The sequence below is a fragment of the Metopolophium dirhodum genome, chromosome 1 (assembly GCF_019925205.1).
Source record: "Metopolophium dirhodum isolate CAU chromosome 1, ASM1992520v1, whole genome shotgun sequence".
Taxonomy (NCBI): Eukaryota; Metazoa; Arthropoda; class Insecta; order Hemiptera; family Aphididae; genus Metopolophium; species Metopolophium dirhodum.
In genome coordinates this window covers 126,159,842-126,181,298 of record NC_083560.1, presented here as the reverse complement: position 1 = coordinate 126,181,298, position 21,457 = coordinate 126,159,842, and the positions used below count along the sequence as shown (strand labels likewise).

General features: G+C 28.3%; 3 protein-coding genes across 4 annotated transcripts; 1 reads left to right on the top strand and 2 right to left on the bottom strand.

Annotated features, from left to right (window-relative positions):
- Positions 1–4,351: 4,351 nt before the first annotated feature.
- LOC132936161 (uncharacterized) lies at positions 4,352–5,098 on the bottom strand. Its single transcript, XM_061002852.1, has one exon. It carries the CDS (start codon positions 5,096–5,098, stop codon positions 4,358–4,360), a length of 741 nt encoding a protein of 246 aa, XP_060858835.1. The 3' UTR covers positions 4,352–4,357.
- Positions 5,099–9,034: 3,936 nt separating this feature from the next.
- LOC132936160 (uncharacterized) lies at positions 9,035–14,780 on the bottom strand. Of its 2 annotated transcripts, none has more exons than XM_061002851.1 (2): positions 14,607–14,742; positions 9,035–12,592 (listed from the first exon to the last, which is right to left on the bottom strand). In XM_061002851.1, exon 2 carries the CDS (start codon positions 12,583–12,585, stop codon positions 9,046–9,048), a length of 3,540 nt encoding a protein of 1,179 aa, XP_060858834.1. In that variant the 5' UTR covers positions 12,586–12,592; positions 14,607–14,742; the 3' UTR covers positions 9,035–9,045. The 2 variants fall into 2 exon arrangements, 1 of the variants encoding a protein (XP_060858834.1); XR_009663410.1 differs by lacking the exon at positions 9,035–12,592 and adding an exon at positions 12,623–13,086 and having other exon boundaries at positions 14,607–14,780.
- A 484-nt stretch (positions 14,781–15,264) lies between these two features.
- Positions 15,265–16,482, top strand: LOC132936162 (uncharacterized). The gene is made up of 4 exons (XM_061002853.1): positions 15,265–15,422; positions 15,653–15,772; positions 15,869–16,071; positions 16,183–16,482. The coding sequence occupies exons 1-4, from the start codon at positions 15,384–15,386 to the stop codon at positions 16,337–16,339; spliced, it is 519 nt and encodes a 172-aa protein (XP_060858836.1). The 5' UTR covers positions 15,265–15,383; the 3' UTR covers positions 16,340–16,482.
- Positions 16,483–21,457: the final 4,975 nt, after the last annotated feature.

Genomic DNA, 21,457 nt, shown 5'->3' with positions numbered 1-21,457 from the left:
TTGTATGTATTTACTTACCGTTCATGATACTATTAAGGTTAAAAAATTATATATTATGTTAAAACTATTTACTCAATATACCTAATTAGATAATACCTAAAACTGAAGGATCAAAATAACATGTATGTGCAGTAGGTATGATATTATCTTCGTAAATACTGCAGTTGACGTTCGGCAATTATATTTTTTTACATAATCCTGTAAACACTTTGGTTTACATAGAAACGAATAGTCATACTGATAGATATTATGATACAATATCAATCTATATGTGTAACTATATAGCGATGGACCTTTATGTAAACGTTTTAAAGTATTAATTAAATCATCTACATAGGTATAGGTAAGTACCGATAATATATTACAAGACAAGAAACCAATATATACTGTGTAATATAGTCATAATAATATGTTTAAAAATATACGCTATCTTTAACAACACATGTTTTTAGTTTCTAAGTTGAGGGAACGTATTGGATTTTGCAAGGATGATATTATGTGTTTTTTTTTGTGTCGTTTACACGATAAGTTGTCGAAATAATACTTAGATTTTGAACTTCAGTATTTTTGCTGATAAAAAAGTGAATTTTAATCGGGAAGTTAAAATTCAAAATTCCAATAATTTTTAACAGCACCGGATAAAATAAAAAAAATAAAGGGAAAACGGAATGTTTACGCTAAATCAGTTTTTAACAAAATCGGTTTTGGTTTTTGGTGACTTAAAACAAATGACCGTGAACACATGATATTTTCACTGAATATTTATATTAACATTTTTTACACAGCATAAAATCAAATAATAAATATGTTTAATCATGTTCAGCTAATACAGTCAACTCGCGATATAACGAAATTCGATATAACGAAAATCTTGATATAACGAATAAAACTACCGGTCCCTTGAAAATATCGCGGTATAACGAACAAATGTAATGTATTTTGGTCCCCTCGATGTAGCGAAGCGTTTTTGATCAATACTCTCGCGATGTAACGAATTTTTATAAATTTGGAGCTTTCTATTACGAATTTTTTATTTTAATTAAGATAAGATACATGTCTCTAGTGTATAACTCTATGAAAAATATATAAAAATAAGTATGTTGCTATTACCACATAATAGATTACGAAGTTTTTCTGATGATTATCATGCGATAGTACACTCAAGTTAGGTTAGGTTAGGAAAGTAACCGTTTTGACTGCTATAATAATCAGCCACAAAGCTTGGAACAATGTGACTACACAAACAATTCAAAACTGCTTTAGAAAATGTGGATTTGTGAAAACTATTGATAATGAAGAAGAAGAATTCCCTATCACTTTAGAAGTTGACACTCAACATAACACATTATCGACTGTTCTAAACGATCAATTGACGTTTGAAGATTATGTTGCTATCGACGATGATTTGGCTGTCTGTGGGTCTCTTACAGACGATGCGATTTTTGCCAGTTTTAATAACGAAGAAGGTTATGACGAAGAAAATGACGAAGAAGAATCTCCTGAAGACCCCATCGTAAACTCGAAGGAAGCCAAATTAGGTCTTCGCGCCGTCTTAAGTTACTTACAGAGACATGATATTGACGACAATGTGTTTTCTAGCATTTTAAATCTGGACAATACTATTGATAAGGTAAACTCAAGCAGTTGCAAACAATCAAAAATATCTGATTTTTTTAAAAAATAAATGCACACATGTACAGCCATTTATTATATGTACATATTATTATTATAGCATATTTTTATTAGAAATATTATTACATACATTAGTAGTATACATTTGTATGTTCACAGTCTACTTTTTATGTCACCACGGTAATTTCACACCGTTCAAGGGAGGATGTCCCCCTTGGACACAATAATTTTACCGTGTAAAAATTATGAAGAATTTGTACACTTTTTACACGGTAATTTCACACCGTTCAAGGGAGGATGTCCCCCTTGGACACAATAATTTTACCGTGTAAAAATTATGAAGAGTTTGTACACTTTTTACACGGTAATTTCACACCGTTCAAGGGAGGATGTCCCCCTTGGACACAATAATTTTACCGTGTAAAAATTATGAAGAGTTTGCACACTCAAAGTCAGTTTTGTCCAAATATTTACAGTGTACATGCTAAATGGTTTTTTTCTCAACAAACCTTATTACTAAAATGGAATAATTATTTAAAATACAGAACACAAGTTATGTAATAACAGATTTTTTATTATTGTAAATTAATTCTAAAATATATTTACACAAGTTTTCTTACTTCTCTAGTAAAAGGTACATATTCTACAATACGATCATGAATTAATAAACAATAAGCAGTTACACCTGTAAGCGAATCTGAAGCTTCGATTTCCAATTGAACATCCACTGCTGAGGCTGTGGTTGAATCGTTCTGTTTTGAAGTATCGATAACTATAATTGGTGCGTTTGCTACAAAAGTAGAAGGACTCAATATCGGGTTACGAATACTTTTTTCATAGTACGATTCTTGAAACGATGTATACATATTATACAATAAGGTGAAATTATTTTTCGAAAAATCTAAATTCAAATTATCGTATGGATAAGCTATTGAGTTCAGAAATACTTTAACGTTTGTTAGATTACAATGATCGAATATACTACAATCTTTTGATAACACATTTTTGCGTCCTTTCTGTAATCCAATTACGACGAATCGTGGTTTTTCTAATTTTGAAGCAGTTTTCAAATTCCACACAACTTTTTTAGTGGTCCCGAGTTCAGGATATTCAAAAGTTTCAAAAGATCTAAAAGGGATAAACAAACTTTTTTCTTTTTCTATAAGTTTCAATAATTTCAACCTTTCTTCATCATCGACCGTTATATGTGGGACCTTCCAGACTATTTTATTTAAGGTGACTTTACCTTCAGTGGCAGTTGCACCACTTTTAACTTGTAAAGCATTTAAATCACTATGACTTCGGGTTAATATTAATTCCAATCTAGAATTCACTAATATTCTTTTGTAGTCTTCAAACAATCCTAACCAATATTTTAATGGAATACAAGCGGTAAATTCACCTTTATCATTTTCTGATTGCGTTGCGTTTTTAAAATTCCAGCCAGCATTTTCATAGCAATTGTAGTTGTCTGGCGTACCGGATAAGTAACCTTTCAACGAGCTAGTGATTCCAAGAACACGCGTGCTATCTACTTCTATCCCATTGATTTCCAACCGTATTTGCTCAAAAAGGTAAGAGTAACCGTTATTAGTTAGTTTCACTTTGGTAGCATCAGTAATTATTCCTTCCAAAAAAATAAAGCTTTCGTGTAGATATGGATAGACATCCGTTTGCTGGATCGATATACGTATTTCATCATTATTATTAAATGATGTTGTATACGGTGCGTATGAATGATATTCAATTTTTGTAATTTTAGAATCCGTTTCGTACTGTGAAGTTATATCCAAAATATCACTTTCAGGCATTCTGCTTTAATTGATAACCCAAAGCTTGTAAAATTTTTTTATTCTTCACCGTCAATTTTTTTATTTGATTTGATGTTGCTGGTAGCACTTTAGTCTTATGACTAGTTGTACTGATCCGAAGTAGTGGGTTTATATTGAATTTTAAACCCATCTCAAGATCCGTAACGTTTAATATGCAACACAATTGTCAATGCCTCACCAAAATTATCAATCGGATTATGATCTTGATCAACTAACTGAACGGTTATCGAATCAATATTTGTTTTATTCAATTTGTAATATATTAAATTTGGTGGTGACTGAATTACTTTCAACCCTGTCCTTTCACTTGGGAAAAACTCATAAATCGAATGACTCTGAAGATGGTTGTTGAATGATCCTTGAGCTATATTACACATTACTTTTATAGAATTAATTGTGTTTAAATTTACAGCTTTTTCCGATCGAAGAATTTCATTGTGTGGCTTATATACTCGTTTTTCAAAACCGAATACAGGTGCTATACTATACGGATGCTCAAAGTGTAGTATCCCATTACATTTTATATATGATCTGAAATCGTTAGGATCAACTGTAATGTCGAATGTTAAATTGGTTAAGTTTTTACTATTATAGTCATCTATTTGCTTCTTAACTCGTTGCTTAATATCTTCAATTTCATAACAACCCTCTTCCAATGTAATAAAACATATCATAGGATCATTATTGTTTTCATTCTCAGCTACTTGTATAGAAAATTTATTATTATTATCATTAATATTTGGAAACGAATTAAATGACTGTAAACATAACAAAGCTATTTCTGAGTCCTCGTAAAGGTTTATAGGTGGAAAATAATTTACAGATAATATGGTAGCATTCCCAGTTAAACTTAAAGTAACTGACTCATACATTACAAAATCTAAGATATAAATTTAATGATGAGATCCGTGACGTTTAATATGCAGAACAACTGTTAACGTTTCGTTAAAATTGTCAATTGGATTATTGTTTTGGTCAACTAACTGAACAGTAATTGAATTAATATCTGTTTTGTTTAATCTGTAATATATAAGGTTTACCGGAGATTGAACAACCTTTGTTCCTCTTCTCCCACTTGGGAAAAACTCATATATCGAATGGTTTTGAAGTTGGTTGTTGAATGACCCATGTGCTATATTACACATTACTTTTATAGAATTAATTGTGTTTAAATTTGCAGCTTTATCCGATCGATGTTCTTCATGAAACGGTCCACAAACTTTCTTTCTATACCCAAAAACAGGTGCTATACTATACGGATGCTCAAAGTTTAGTATTCCATTACATTTTATATACGTTCTAAAATCGACAGGATCAATACGTACACTGAATGTCAGCTTTGTTCCGTAGACTTTATTAACTTGAGATAACTCTTCTACCATATATTTGTTAATATCTTCTATGTCACGGCATTCGGCTGGTACAAAAAATTGAATTTTTGCTATTCTATCTGGAGGAATTGATTTTATTCTCAGCCGGTTATTAGTTGGATTTATAATATTTGGAAATGAATTGCACGTTTGCAAAGATAACAAAGCTATTTCTGAATCCTCGTAAACGTTTAGAGATGGAAAATAATTTACCGACAATACAGTTGAATTTCCAGTTAGATTTAATGTAATAGATTCATGCATTGTAAGAATTCAAGACATAAATGACCACAGTTAAATGTATTGAAGTCTTGATAGTTGGAATAGTTGTATACTATTTTGAACTGTCTGAAATAATGTTGTAATTCAATTGGTGGTGGTAAATCACCAAAGCTATCAAAATATACAACTTTGTCCTTATTTTTATAAAACGCTACCCAATGGCTTCCGTCGCCTGAAGATGTATCCAAGTTTAATATACCACATTCAATCGTATGTGGTTTTTTAGGTAAGTTATCACGTGAAAAGACACCACGGAAATGATTGATTTTCAACTTTCCGATATATTTTATAATATCTTGAGACGAAAGCGGTCTATCAGGTAGCGTGATCATCAGTTTTTTTTCCTTAACCTATTCTTGTTTGATTTCAAACCACTGCCTTTTTTTCTTTTTGAATTTTGAACCGCATTATACACACTAGCACCTCCAGACATCAAACTACCAAGTGCTGACAATCCTGCAAATATAGGTATTAAGGGAATTGCACCTCCTGATTGTCTCGGTACTAAAATCAACCTTTTACCACCATTCTTTTTTTTTGAGATTCTTTTTTTTTTCGCTGCTAGTATACAATTTGTTTTTATAGCACGTTTCCGTTTGCAACCCATACCTATTTTTCTTTTAGCTTTCATTGCGTTTGTTACTGCGTACGCAACTAATTTCTCTTTTCTAGGTGTATCTTTTGCTTTAAATCTTTCCCAAGCTCGATTTTCTAACACTTTATCAGCTTTATGTCTATCGTCTAAATTTTTACTTGTTGCATACACAATATCGTGGTCACGACAAGCAGCATCCAATGGGTTTATTCCTTTATCACCACGATCTAGTCTCTTTTTTAATTTCGTACCAGGACCACAATACTGATATCCTGAAATATGAGCTTCGAACGGGAGACTATTTATAAGGGAGTTTACAAATCCTTTACCAGTCTTGTTTGAATTGTACTTACGAGTTGAACACGCCATCTATAACTGGTTATAAATTTAAAAAATCTAGAGTATTTATACGAAAATAATATGAATTTGATTGAACAGAAAGATAAATTAGATGTAATAAATGTAGATGTTCAGGTAGTAAAAAAACCATCAAGACATGGTTCGTTATTACCTGATACTATACGTGCTATACTAGTTGGTCCCAGTGGCTCAGGAAAAACAAATATAATGTATAATCTGATCACACATGCAAACGGGTTAAGATTTGAAAATATTTATTTATACTCGAAAACCTCTAATCAGGAAAAATATGTCTTACTGAAAAAAATAATAGATGATATAAAAGGTGCTAATTTTTTCATATTTACAAGCGCTGATAAGGTTATACAACCAAACTTAACCAAAAAAAATTCAATTATCATTTTTGATGATGTGATATGTGGTCCACAATCCGTAATCAGAGAATACTTTAGCATGGGCAGACATTCAGGTGCTAGCTCTGTATTTTATTTAGCACAGACATATTCTAAAATATCAAAACAGCTAGTAAGAGATAACGCAAACTTCTTAATGATACTTAAACAAGATGATACAAATTTACGACATATATTCAACGATCATTCGTCTACAGATATGGATTTCTCAGAATTTCGTAAAATTTCTCATTTATGTTGGAATCATAGTGATTATGGGTTTATGGTCATCGATAAAACTCGGGAAATGAATGAAGGAAGGTATAGATGTGGGTTTCATACGTTCATTAAAATAAAATAATTTTATATATTTATACCTATATAAATATACCGTCACACAGTTATTATCTACATAGTGTTATCGACAGTCATACGATACAGGTATAGTACTTTTATTATTTACAATGAACAAACAAAAAGTTTTATTGGAAAATTTAATAACATCAAAAAAAAATATTAAACGAAAAATAATGGAAATGAAACGTGGTGTTATAGATTCTGAAAACTATTTCCGTGAGGCATTTAAACCAATAATTGAACCATTGAGTACACATGCAAAACAAAATGAAATATGTAACACACAGTCAACTGTACTAGAAAATAAATCAGAAACCTCATGCACTAGTGAAGATGATGATGATAACGAAATAAATTCACCATTTGAAAATTTTTTAAATAACCGTCCTAAATCAATACGTTATGATAAATCCTATGGTATGCATTATGATAAAAATAGTGATTCATATAAAATAGGAAAACATTCTGTAACTTTTAGTCACGGTAAATTACTGCTGCTTAATAAATATTATAAATTCACACCAGGTTTATGGTCTTTATTATGTGAGAAGGAACCAAAAAAAACAACTATAGAAGATATAGAATCTTATTACAATATTTTGAAAACTTCTGGAGTCCATTTAAAAGCAGATGGAAAACCTAGAACCTCAAGGTATCATAAATGGGTGACTGTTGTAAAACCGTTGTATGATCGAATGAAAATGGAGGAAAAACAGTTTAATGAAGAAATAGATAAAATTAATGAGAATACAACTCCACGAATTAACTTAAAATCATTTAACAATACTTTACCTTCTAGTCCTTTTGGCTTATTAAACGCTAAACGTAGAAAAATAACACAAGAAAATGATCCATTTGATTTTAATCAATCAGCAAGCAGTTTTTCACCTTCAGATCGTATGTCTACAGATATGATTAATTTTACTTCATCACCTGATCCTAAGACAGGTAGTGGTTTATATAAAGATGTCTTACCTCAAACCCAATTAGTTTATTATGACGATCCGAATGAGCTAGTAACTAGATTAAATCTTTTGACATCATCGCAAAGTGTTGGTAATACTGGTGTTAATAACGAAATCATATCTATTTTAGAAGAACTGCGTGAGAGAAATATTATAGCATAATGACGACCTTAGAGGGTATAGCTAATGAGCTACATCGACCAGCGAGAAAAATATTTCCTAGACGTAGTGTGGTTACACGGTTTATTGACGACCTATGGCAAGCTGATTTAATGGATATGCAATCTCATTCTAAAAAAAATTACGGTTTTAAATTTATATTAGTTGTTATAGATACATATAGCAAATATGTATTTGTGGAACCGCTGAAAAATAAATCAGCAAAAGAATGTACAAAAGGAATGGTTAATATATTGAAAAAAGCTAATCCGAAATTTTTACAGACAGATAATGGTACAGAATTTTATAATACTCAATTTCAAGATTTAATGAAAAAATATAAAATTAAACATTACAGTTCATACAGTGTTATTAAATGTTCAATCGCAGAACGTGTGATACAAACACTTAAAAATAATATATATAAACATTTCACTGCAACAGGTACATGGAATTGGTATAATACAATATCAAAAATTATAAATAACTATAATAATACAAAACATAGAACAATCAAATGCACACCTAATGAAGCTCGAATGGATACAAACAGAATTAAATTTAGTACATATAAAAATTTACAAACATTGTATAAACCAAAATTTAAAGTTAGCGATAAAGTACGAATATCTAAGTATAAACATATATTTAGTAAAGGATATACCCCGAATTGGACAACGGAAATATTTACAGTTTCAAAAGTTTTACAGACAAATCCAGTAACTTATCAACTAAAGGATGAATCAAACAATATAATCTTAGGTGGTTTTTATGAACAGGAAATTAAATTAACTAATTTTCCAAACACCTTTCTTATTGAACGTATTGTGAAAAAAGTTGGGAATAAAATGTTTGTTAAATGGTTGGGTTTTGATTCAAGTCAAAATTCGTGGATAACATCATCAGATATTTTTAAATAATAATTTTTTATGTATAACATGTAATACTTTTATAATAAATGCCAGAAAAAAGTTGAAATAATTATTTGTTTTCAGTTTGTAATTTTTTTTAAAAACAAAAAAAAAAAAAAATTTACTTCACTACCGTTTGATAGCGCTTTCTGTTTATACCGATTGGAGATTTATCAAGTCTTTTTTTTCTTTAATTATATAATTTATCTAGTTTGTAGTGACCATAAGCCAAAGTATTTATCCCGTCGTCATTTATATAACGTTTATCGTCATTAGCGCTTAGAACAAGTTTGTTCATTGTTTTCGATTGAACAACATGTTTGTTTGATTGGATAAAATTCATGACCCTGTGAGTTAATTTATCTTTAACAGATAAATGGTTTATAAAAGCGTGTAGTATATCCTTATAATTTTCGAATTGCATATGTTTTTTAATAATATATTTCTTTACGCCTTTTGCTTTTTTTTCCTCAGTACCGTCTACAGTTTTGTACGCATATAATTTCGGTCTTAATGAAACGAATTCTTTAAGTATAATTCCTTTCAATTCATCCTTGAAAAAGCCTGGCTGACTTTTATGTAATTCGCTAAAACAATAATGGTCTTTGGGATAGTTAGATGTATCAAAATATGGTAATAAATCATTTTTTAAATCATTGAAAAAATTTGTAGTTTGAATAGCGTATATCAAGGAATCAGTATCCGAATATAAAGAACTAATTTTAGTACCATACCTTTTCTTCATGACATTATAGTGAAAATCGTACATAAATGTTTTCGAAACGTCTAAAATTGCAAATCCCACATAAATTGCCTTATCGAATTTAATAGTTTCCTTATGTTGGTGAATAGCCATGAGATTTTTAGAGTATATAGTTCTGTCTTTAAAACTAGTTTTTGTCATTAGTTTATTCGCTTTTTTTTCTGATGAAACCAGTTTTATAGAAGTTCTTGCTCGGACATTCTCCATACATTTACCAAAAACGCTATTAATTAACAACTTCCAGAAATTTTTTTCAAACTCATTTTTTGCTTCTGCTCTCATTTTTGTACAGAACTCAATGTATGATGCCATCCATTTTTTTTGTGAAAAGCGGATAGCTCGATGAATTTTTACTAATTTAAGACCGTGAGAAATCGCTTGTTTTAAATTTTTGTAATGTACAATATAGTTTTTTTTCGGTGATAGAGTAGTTAACAATTTCTCAACTTTCGAATTCGGTGGGCATTCGTTAAACGGTAAAAACGGAAAATCATTATGGGTTTTATGTAAATGTTTAGGGTACTCGATATCAACTTCTAATATATATCCTACTTCAGAATCTTCAGAAATTTTAGTTACATCTATGTCGAGATCATCAACCCATTCAAAATCTTTAAAAGGTAGTTCTGTCAACATAGACTTTCCATATAAATTTACACAGTCGAGATATGTAATCCAAGTAATCGGTTCATTCGAATTATAGTCCAATCCTTCAATATTTGGTATGTTTGCTTTAGCATATCTTTTAGTTGATTGACAAATACCGCCTCGGATTGATTTTTCGAAGTAGAGTAACATATTATAATCCTTTAACCTCTCTAATTTAACCTTTGTATACTTAAGCATACAATCAAAAGCAAATCCAGGGGCAGTCATATAATGAGCAGGATCTATTCTGAGAGTAGATAAACATATGTCTCTAAAATTTTCGAACACGTCAGCTAGTATGGTAACATCAGTTTTTAAATAAAGATCGCTATATTCACCCAAAGTCTTTACGTCAAATGTATTCCATACATTTTTTGCATGTCTATAATCTTCATCACTAATTTGTTCATCTGTTAACGAGTTATAAAATTCAAGCTTTGATGGTAAAAAAGCATTGTCTAATTTACTCCAACTATCGACATATTCGTAAGGGAAGACTCCTTTCCGTGTAACTAAATCTAATGATTTGATTGAAAATATTTTTAGGGTTTCTCTAAACCTCAACTTATCTTCAGATAAATTGGCTGCAAGTTTACTTAGCGACTCACTCATAAAACGGAATGTATCGACAAATTTAATACTAAATCTAGGTGCGATTTCCTTGCTAAAGGATATATATTTTTCCGATGAATTAGGAATAATATGAATATCTTTATCATCGCAACCTAGTTCCCGAATTATGAAGTGACTATCATAAGATAAATTATGAAAGAATATTGGAACGAACGATGGACTAGTTATTTCGAAATTACATTGAAGACAGAGACATTGCCTATATTTGCCAGTAAAATGACAGTGATCTCGAACTTTAACCAAATTATTGTTTTTAAAATGTTTTGAACATTTTTGACAGAACTTGGTTCTTTGAAAACGTTGTTCCTCTTTATCAGTTAATTTGTCCATCGGTGTATTAATTTGATAAATTTTATTAATTTCATTTCCAATATCGATCATATTTTTCATAAATTTTTTTGCAGCTTTCTTACCTCTATAAATAATTACTTTCGTCGGAATTTCAAACTGTTTTACCAGCTCTTTCGATATAATACTATAGTCAACTTTTACATAAAACCCATAGCTCATAATTTCATGTAAATGTGTAACATGAGTTTTCTGATTTTTTTGTTTTTTACGTCTATTAATGAATTTATTAGGTTGTTTAGGAGTTAATATACATTCAAAATCTGCATAAATGACAAATGGAATCCTCTGCGTTTTTTTATAACCTTTGAAATAGATGAAATCATCATCCCCCTCTTCAAACATTATAGGCCTCCCCAACGGATTCTTTCCACAATTGCGTCGATGTTCATTTAATCCTTCTACACCCCAAAGCTTACTTTTGCACGGTTGAGTACCAAAAGTTGTGAAACATCTCTTACAAATAATTAGCTTCGAACAATTTTTCGTTTTCTGACTTCTGATTAATCTTGAAAAATTATGAATATAACAATAATGCGATGTTTCATCATTATTATACAAAAATAGGTCAAAATGATCATTTCTTTCGGTATTACATACATACAAGGGAAAAATAGTTTTTTTGTCATTCAAACTATAAATATTTATTGAAATATTGTTTATACGTTCAAATTTAGGTATCTGACTGATTGGTGTTGGAAAATCAACACATTTAAAATTTAAACTACTTTTTAACTCTAACATCTTAAAATATTTTTCATGAAAATTAGTTTTATTAGAGCGATTATCAAACTTGGATAATAATGCATATTTAAAACATTTATTATCACTATTTTTCACATTAATAATCGCTCTTTTATCTTTAATATGCTTAGGTAAATCAATATATGTTCCTCCTTTAAGAGGATTCACTATATTGATTCTCAACTGTAATGTTTCTATTACCTTAAGCGTCCATCCAGAACCTTTCTGTGTAAAATCTGTCTCTTCCCGCAACAATTTATTGAACATATCGTTTAGTATTTTTTTAAAATTAGATGAATTACATGCAAGAACATTAAAAGTTTTGAATGCAATATCCTGTACTTCTTGTGTAATAATTCTTTCGTAAACACTATCCACGACTAAATTAAATTTTATAGATGTATTTTTACACGATTCTTTTAACTTAAAAATTAATTTCTCTGAAATATAGTTAAAAAAAAGCGTGTAATCTATAAAATCCAATGTATTTTTTATGATAAAAGTTTTCGAGCATTTTTTAAATCGTTCAATTTCGAATAATTCTTTATCAGTAGAAATTGTCCGCTGGCATTTTCTCACCGTTTGTCTTTTCATGATGAAACTGTAATAGAATATATAAAAAAAAAAAAATATAATAATGTAGAAAGATCATTTTATTTAAAATATCATTCAAATAAATTAATACATTTAGAATATATTTACAAAACATAAAAAATAAAAAAAGCTGTTTTGAGGTGAAAAAATAATGAATGAAAACAAGAAAATTATGAATTACTATTAACCATTGTTCATATAATTGTACTGTGCATATAATATAGATAATTCTTTTCGAATATTTTTTTCACGTTTCTTATCTGTATGTAGCAAATGTAAATAATCATTTGCAATCTTTTTTTTTTCATTCATTATTTTTTTTTGTTTTAAACCCGCTTTTTTTATTTTTATATCAATAATTTTAATTTTTTTTTTAAATTCTACTGCTGCCTCATCCATTGCTTGATCAATTTGCTCGGCCTTTCGGATAACATCGTTAATTTCATCCATAATAAATGATTTTGATTCCATTTTTTATTTTTTATTTTTTATTTTTTTATTCTGAAAATGTCATAGTTTTTTTTATACACTAACTGATAGTAATAAAAAAAATAAAATAGTGTATATTAATTAGTGAATAATACTTATAATAATAGACTAGCTTATGTATTCACACATATGTATAAATATTATCAACAAATTAAAATAAATTATGGTTATACATCATCTATAAACATTAGTTTGTGATTATTATGTTAAGTTTACTTCAATTAATAAATGAAACATTTTTTTTGTATGGTTGGTATATTTAGCTTATTTACAATTAAATAATTGAACAAAAAACTTTTAATTTAGAATGTTTATTTATTTACATGTGTCTATCATCAAATTATTTTTTAAACATAAACATAATAAATACAATACTTTATATTAAAAAAATATAATCTTATTTTGTTTTTAACAGATTGTACCCAATTCCTGTAACTGATAATTAAGATTTTGTATCTGCATATTAAAATTATTTATACATTGCCAATAGTCGGTACATCTAGAACGATAAAATATAAGGATCTTTTCTTTCTCTTCTTTTAAAAAAAGCAATTTTTCTTTTAATACACATGTATGTATATAATATTCGTTAATATAAGTTACATTGAGAGAAGGAGAAGGACTTATTCTAGTTAAAAACAATTGATATTTTATATTTTTAATATTTTTTTTATTCTGTTTAAGTCTCCATCTTCTCATGAAATGGTCTTTTTCATCCGTTTCTGTATAACTTTCAATCATTTGTTTATAATAGTCTATTTCGTTTAAAATATCATTGTGAGAATTCATTATTTAAAATGGTTAAAAAAATGTTAGAACTAATATATATAAAGAAATATGTTAAAAAAAAAAAAATCTGATAATTAGAAACTGGTTCCTATATCAACTAGCATTGGATATAATTTAAAGTTAGCTGATAATCAAGTTTTATATCATGTTATTCAATAAATATAATCATTTACAAACTGTATACGGAATACAAACTTGTTTTTAAACGTATCCCTACTTTTTAGCATTTTTTAATCATTAAATATACATTATGGTAGTTAAAATGACTATAATATATCAGTCAGCATAGTGAATAATTTAATGTAAGCTAATATGTCTATATTTTATATATTATAATAATCAAGTTTTTATATTATGTTATTCATATAATTATAATCATATACATACTGTATACACTTGTTTTTTTTTCAACTTATTTCAACTTTCTAACATTTTTTTAACCATTTAATATACAACATGATAAACATAGATATTTTAATTAATCAACCTTTTAAATTTAAAAAAAAAAATTAATTATAAAAACCTTGTACATTTAATATTAAAATTACTAATAAAACTATTGAATATCGGTTCATTATAACCACTTATAACCACTTCCCTAAACGCTTATGTTATGTTATGTTTTTTGCTATCGTGTATTATTTTTCGTTTAAAAACTAGTAAAGATGTGGAGTTTTAGATTCGATAAGATGATTTTTTTTTTTTTTTTAAATATATAAATAATGAAATAAATAGGTACTTACATTAAAGTATTTTCTAATGTTTAGAGACGAATGACTGTTGATGATGCCGGTGTTGGACTGGTAAACTATGTAGGTTTGAAGTATTTTCCAATGTTGAGTGATGAACCCTTATTGATGATGTCGATGCTGGACTGGTAAACTTGGTAGGATTGAAGTATTTTCAATATTCGATGGTGAATGACTGCCGCTTGTTGTTGCTGGTAGAGAACACAAGCTGGACTGATATCGTTTGACTATCAAATGCTGCGTTATATAGTCGAGAATCATCTCCTACTTTCCTAGTTATCGTTTAAAACTTACATTCTATTCGAAGAAATCGTATGACCTGTTCATGTAATATTAATTTTAAAAACAACTAAGTTATTTTGTAGTAATAGTAATTATAATATATAATGTATGTATTGGTGTTGACCGTAGTCCGGAATATTCATTTAAAAATAGCTAGGTCAAATTTTAGGGCGTTGTCCGAATAAAAACTAGTATCGATAGGAGGTCGTATAAGACCGTTGGCGGAATAAAACTGGGCGTTGTCCGAATAAAAACTAGTATCGATAGGAGGTCGTATAAGACCGTTGGCGGAATAAAACTGATATTAATAAGAGGACAAATTAAGGGCGTTGGCTGGTTTAATGAACATTGCTATGAATATTCCACATTTCAAAGTATCTATGGTAGTGGAAACATTACAGTATATAAGGCTAGCGTATTAACAGCAATATTACAGTCAACATTCAGCAACTAGAACTTCTTCATCATCTATAACAATTCAGCTTCAAGATGTCTTACAGAACTTCGATCATCGATTCCGGATCAGAGGTTAGTAATTGAATCACTTTAATAACTAAAGCAAATTGGAGGTCAGTCGTAAAACTACTCAACGCTATGGTTATAATAAATTCGTGGTTGATTATAACTTTATTTTAAACATAATATTAAAATTAAATAATAATTAGAGTGTGACTGTAACGTTGCTCAATATTGTTTTAGAGATCGGCTGTAAGCCACTCATACATTTATAGTTATTCACCTTAGTTTATGTTTTATAGAACGAATTTGAGTCCCTGGACACAAAAAAGCCTTCTACTTCAAAGCAGGTCAAAACATCGTTAAAAAGAGGGGCTGAAAAAACAGTAGACAAAAAAAACAAAAAAAAACAGATGAAAACAGTAAGATAAATAATAATTTATCATATTAATACTTTATCTAATATTCTAAGGTTATGAATTATGGCATGAATTTATTTATTTGTTTTTTTTTTTTAGAGTTCATCATACAGAGAAATTCTCGAAGAGAAATTGCGGGCGGAAGAATTTGATGAAGAGATTTTTAATTCTGTCACTTTTCGTCAGGGAGATGGTTTGGCTACCATCAAAAGCCAATTTAATCCAGACGAAAAGCCGACGGATTATTGGACGATAACACATTACAAGTGTGCGAATATACACAACGTCCCAACAAAGGAAAGGTAAAGACTAGACTTTGGTTTATTTTTTAATTAAAAAACTATTGCTAAATGAAAAAAATCATTAGTTTTTATTCACTGCCAAACTGATTGAATAATTAATTTATGTTGCAGGTGGCGACACTCTGAGGCATCTGTCAAGGTGACGACATCGGACAAGTCAAAAGATCAGACTCTCAATACAAGTTTAAACGAGACCATGCAGGTTATATTTGATGTAATTTTGAAAGACCCGGAACGTCGTACAATAAGAAATAAATTAGCCGCATGAAAAAAAAAAAAATGTAGTATAAAAATATTTTTATTTATTTAATAAAAAAACAATACATAAATATAAATGAATTTGTATTATATCATACTATTAAGTCCTGTAAAATCATGTCAGACATTACATTAAAATGAAATTGTAAAATCTCATACAAAAATGAAGTGTCATCGTTTTGTAGATGAGAATAATAACTAAAATCATAGTTCTGTATATACTGGTTTGTGAATTCGTTTCTCTGGCAACTGATGGGCAAACCACGGACATCGTTTTTAATCAGTTCGTAAGCTGCATCGAATGTTGTTTGAAAACTCGGTAGACGTTTCTGTTTTTCTGCGATATAAAGGTCGACACAATGTTGAAGTTGTTTTAGTCTGCAGAAATCTATATGCGAGAGTGTAATATAATCATCATTTATATGCAAGGTTATTGAACTCTGCTTCACATTAATTGAATATGTAAAGTTCTCAGTAATTTTTACACGTCTACACCTGGTATGTAAGTTGTTAGTAATTGAAATGTAATTAGATTCAGACATGAGCGTACACCATTGCTCTAAATTTAATGTAATAATTTTTTTCGTTAACTTACACTCTAATAACACAATAATTGAAATTTGTTTGCTGATTAATAGTCCAACCGTAACACTCTTCTTACCAAATGGACGTATGTCAAATACCGATTTTGACACAATTACCGGTAGACCCATAACAAATTAAAGTTCTTTTCTTTTTAATAATTAAAAAACCTTTAAACTATAAACGTAATTATTTTTTTTAAAAATTTGATGTAATATAACCGATGAGGGATATACTTTGAACTGAAAGCGTTTTTACTTTGCAAGCGTATTATATACTAAACTTGATAGATAAAAAAAAAAAAAATGCAAAAAATGTGAACGTATAGCATAGTCGGCTACTGCATGTAGTAGAGGGGAGAATTACATATACTTACCTGTTACCTGAAAACATTTAAATTATTGCTACACGCGCTAACCCACTAGGCTATACGTTCACGAGATATTAAATCAAATATTAACACATATAAGTTGTTTTAAAAAATCAACATTTATTTTCATTTACTATAACATAATATAATAAAAAAACATGATTAACAAACGGTATCGTATGACCCAGTTTCACAATTACAAATATGTTCGGTTTTACAATATTTACTTAATATGTTTTGAACATATTGATTACCTTTCATTAATAACACATATAAACACCTTGGGCTGAATCTGCAATGTTCAATCCATGGATCGTCCAGCCTTTCCCAGTTATGAAGAATAAGTCCGCAACAAAAGCATTCTACAACATCATCCACTCCTGAATATTTTAAGCCACATTCAGACAATGTATATTTATTTTGAAAAGTATTTTTTGGGAATAATTTGAATGTTTTAAATCTTGATGAAAACGAAGAAAATTCTGGATGAACTGCAGCCGGATTATTTCGTATACGATAAACTAATGATTGAAAATCATTTGAACATTTTTGAAAGTTCATTTTTGAAAAAAATTTATAAATTGTAAAACAATTTAATGAAATTTTAAGAAAATAAAGTAAAATGAGACACAACTTGAGTAAACGGCGGATCATTGACGACTGAATATAAAAAACGATTAGCTTATAACTCAAAAGTATATAAATTAAAAAAAAATATAGACATTCATTAATTAGATAAATTACAGTGAAACCAACCTAAATGAAAAAAAAATGTGAATATATAGTAATATTTAGTAATTATAATTTCAGTTTTATAATAAGGCTTGTGTTCTATATTTTAAATAATTATTCCATTTTAGTAATAAGGTTTGTTGAGAAAAAAACCATTTAGCATGTACACTGTAAATATTTGGACAAAACTGACTTTGAGTGTGCAAACTCTTCATAATTTTTACACGGTAAAATTATTGTGTCCAAGGGGGACATCCTCCCTTGAACGGTGTGAAATTACCGTGTAAAAAGTGTACAAATTCTTCATAATTTTTACACGGTAAAATTATTGTGTCCAAGGGGGACATCCTCCCTTGAACGGTGTGAAATTACCGTGGTGACATAAAAAGTAGACTGTGAACATACAAATGTATACTACTTACATTTATATTGAAATTAAACAATAAATATGTATATACTTATATGACTCATATATTTTATACATATGTATACGAATAATAAAATTTTGAATTTTTATTTTTATTCTCGTTATAACGAATTCAATTGGTATATTCTCTTGATATAACGAATTTTGATGTAACGAACTTTCGATATAACGAATATTTTTCTCGGTCCCTTGAAATTCGTTATATCGCGAGTTGACTGTATAGGCAAATGCAATTTTGGATTTTTACAAGTTTTTTTTAAAATTGACTGGTAAAATTTTTTTTATTTAAAGGTTCCTCATAACATTTTGTTAGTGGAAATTCAAAAAAAATTGAGCGTAAATCCACAATATTTTTTTTATGATGGTCTGATAAAATTCATCAAAATTACTAAAATTTGCATAGGTATTATTTTGAGATCAAAATTCATAAAAAATTATCTTTTTATATCTAAAATTTAAAAATTTAACAAATACAAGATTTCTCATAAGTTTGTCTACTTTGAACAATGAAAAAATGTCTACCAGAAAATCAAATTAAATTTTTATGAGCGTGTGAAGTTAAAATGTTTACAATTTTTTTATTTTGTTGTAATTCAAAAACGAATAAATGTAGTTACTTGGAATTTACACCAAAAAAAATAAAAATTCTAACATTTGGGTGCCAGGGTGACCCACCTAATGAATAAACATATTATTGTACTACTGCGAGGTATAAGTATTTTTTATTTCATCGTCTATTTATCCATCCATGCGTTTTAGCATTGAATATTTGTATCAAAGTTCACAAAAGTGAATAAGTGAGTACTGCACTGATATACATTAGGTATCATGTGGGTCACTATATAATGAATGATGTGTTAGATTTCAATTCAATTATATAAAACATTGTAGGTACGAAAAACGCCTGTCAGCCCATAGTACCAATATTATATATTAAATAATTCAATGCAAATTATACCTGGTATAGAAAACTCTAAAGTAAACATTTGGTGCAAATTTCAACTGTCAACAGTTATTCTTATTTGAATTGCAAAAAAAAAAATATCGATCGTTAAGAATTTGTGTTAGGGGTGAATATCCAAATCAATATCATTTGAACTTCAACGCTTAAAAAAAATAATTTAACCTTCCGGTAAACTTTTTTTTTGGTATAACTGGATAAACTTATAAAGAATCTGCAATTACATTTTCAAATCTTGGATACCTAAATTTAAAAAAAATGTATTAACTGTTTAACCCATTATAATTTGCAAATGTTTGCAAGGTTGACAAATTTTATCACGCTCATAACAAAATTATGGTGAATATACGTTCAATTTAATTTTTTTAATTACTTAATAACGATTTATGAGAAACCATGTATTCAATTTTTTAATTGAGTAAACAATTTTTTACTGTTAACTATTATATAAAAACTAATAAAAAGTTTATTTCTTATGTCTATAAATAACTTAAAAGGAGTCAAAATATTTTGAACATTTTATCAAATACATAAAATCACTAAGACAATTATTTGGTGAAAGTTTCAAGTAGATACCATCTACGGTTATTCGTTATTGAGTAAAACAAAAAAATCAAATATGGATTATTATAAATAGGTAAAATAACTGTAATAATAAAACTGTAGTAAGTAATAATTTTTCAATGGTAGTAGTTTTAAAAATGAATAATTACAATTTAGTTTTTGATAGAAAATTAGATTTTCCTAGTTGGTACTTTTCGGAGGTTGAAACTAAAAAAAGTGGGTAAGTAGGTTTTGCTTTATTGTATAATAGTAGGTTACTGGTGGGTCACTGTAATAGTGTAATGTATGGCTTAAATTTGAATTCAATGATATTATAATACCATTGTATGCGAAAAATGTTTCTGATCGGAAAAGGTTTGTCAGCCTGGGATGTTTTATATTAAATTTATATTGTTATTATTAATACGGTAGCTGGTAAGTTGAATAAATATTATTTGCAAATTATCATATTTAAATATTTGTACATAATAATATTCTTAAAAAGTTTCAAGTATCCATGAATAATATTTTTAAATTACAAGAAAATAACTAAAATTGTTATTTTTTGTTTCGTCCAAATTTTAACTTAAAATAACTATAAAAAAAACCATGTTATTAAATTATATTATTATGAATTTTTGGTTTCAGACTTAACTACTTACGTCGGAACCTTGTTTAAAATATTGAATCCTAAGCTATACAATTGAACATTTTATACATTTTTAAGTACTAAATAAATTTTCAATTTCAATTTGATAAATTCTGTCAAAATTTGAACTTTAAATGATTGTAAAAAAAAATGTCCATATTATGTATTTTTAATATTTTTCAACTGCTATTGTAACAATATGTCAGGATCCTTGCATTAAGTTTTCAAGTTTTTTAACCCAACAAATACAATTTTATTGAAATTTATAGGATAAAAAAACTAAACAAATTTCAAATGTCAAATGGACATAAATAACTCAAAACGAGTAAAAATATTTTGAATATTTTATCAAGTATGGGAAATGATAAAATAAATATTTAGTGTAAATTTTAAGTATCTACGGCTATTATTCAAAGGACCTATTGATTACTAACCAAACAAGAAAATCGTTGTATGAGATTTGTTAAATTACGAGTGAATATCCAATGTCTAACTTCAAACACCTTTCCAAATAATTTGGCAACTTTCGTGATTTTAATGAATTTCGTCAACATTTTGACTTCTGACTCTCATAACAAATTATTGTGGATTTACGCTCAACTTTTATTTTTAATTTCCACTAACAACAACTTACGAAGAGTCTTATTGTATTACAATTTTTATCAAGATTAATTTAAAAGAGCTAATAACTATCGAAAATGTAATATGCCTATAAAAAGAGTTACATCAAAAACCAAAATTAATTTGGTCGAAAAAATATTTTGCGTAAAAATCCCGTTTTTTTTTGCGTTTCCAGAAAAAAAATCTTGTTAGTTACTGAAAGTCCAGCAGATATGAGTTTTTTGAAAACTAACGTTCGGTAAG

What these genes read in the sequence shown, in the direction of transcription:
- LOC132936161 (XM_061002852.1), bottom strand. Translation starts at nt 5,098, where the DNA reads ATGCATGAATCTATTACATTAAATCTAACTGGAAATTCAACTGTATTG.
- LOC132936160 (XM_061002851.1), bottom strand. Translation starts at nt 12,585, where the DNA reads ATGAAAAGACAAACGGTGAGAAAATGCCAGCGGACAATTTCTACTGAT.
- LOC132936162 (XM_061002853.1), top strand. Translation starts at nt 15,384, where the DNA reads ATGTCTTACAGAACTTCGATCATCGATTCCGGATCAGAG. An exon ending in TCATCGATTCCGGATCAGAG is followed by an intron (nt 15,423 to 15,652) that starts GTTAGTAATTGA and finishes TATGTTTTATAG; the next exon opens with AACGAATTTGAGTCCCTGGA. An exon ending in AAAAAAAACAGATGAAAACA is followed by an intron (nt 15,773 to 15,868) that starts GTAAGATAAATA and finishes TTTTTTTTTTAG; the next exon opens with AGTTCATCATACAGAGAAAT.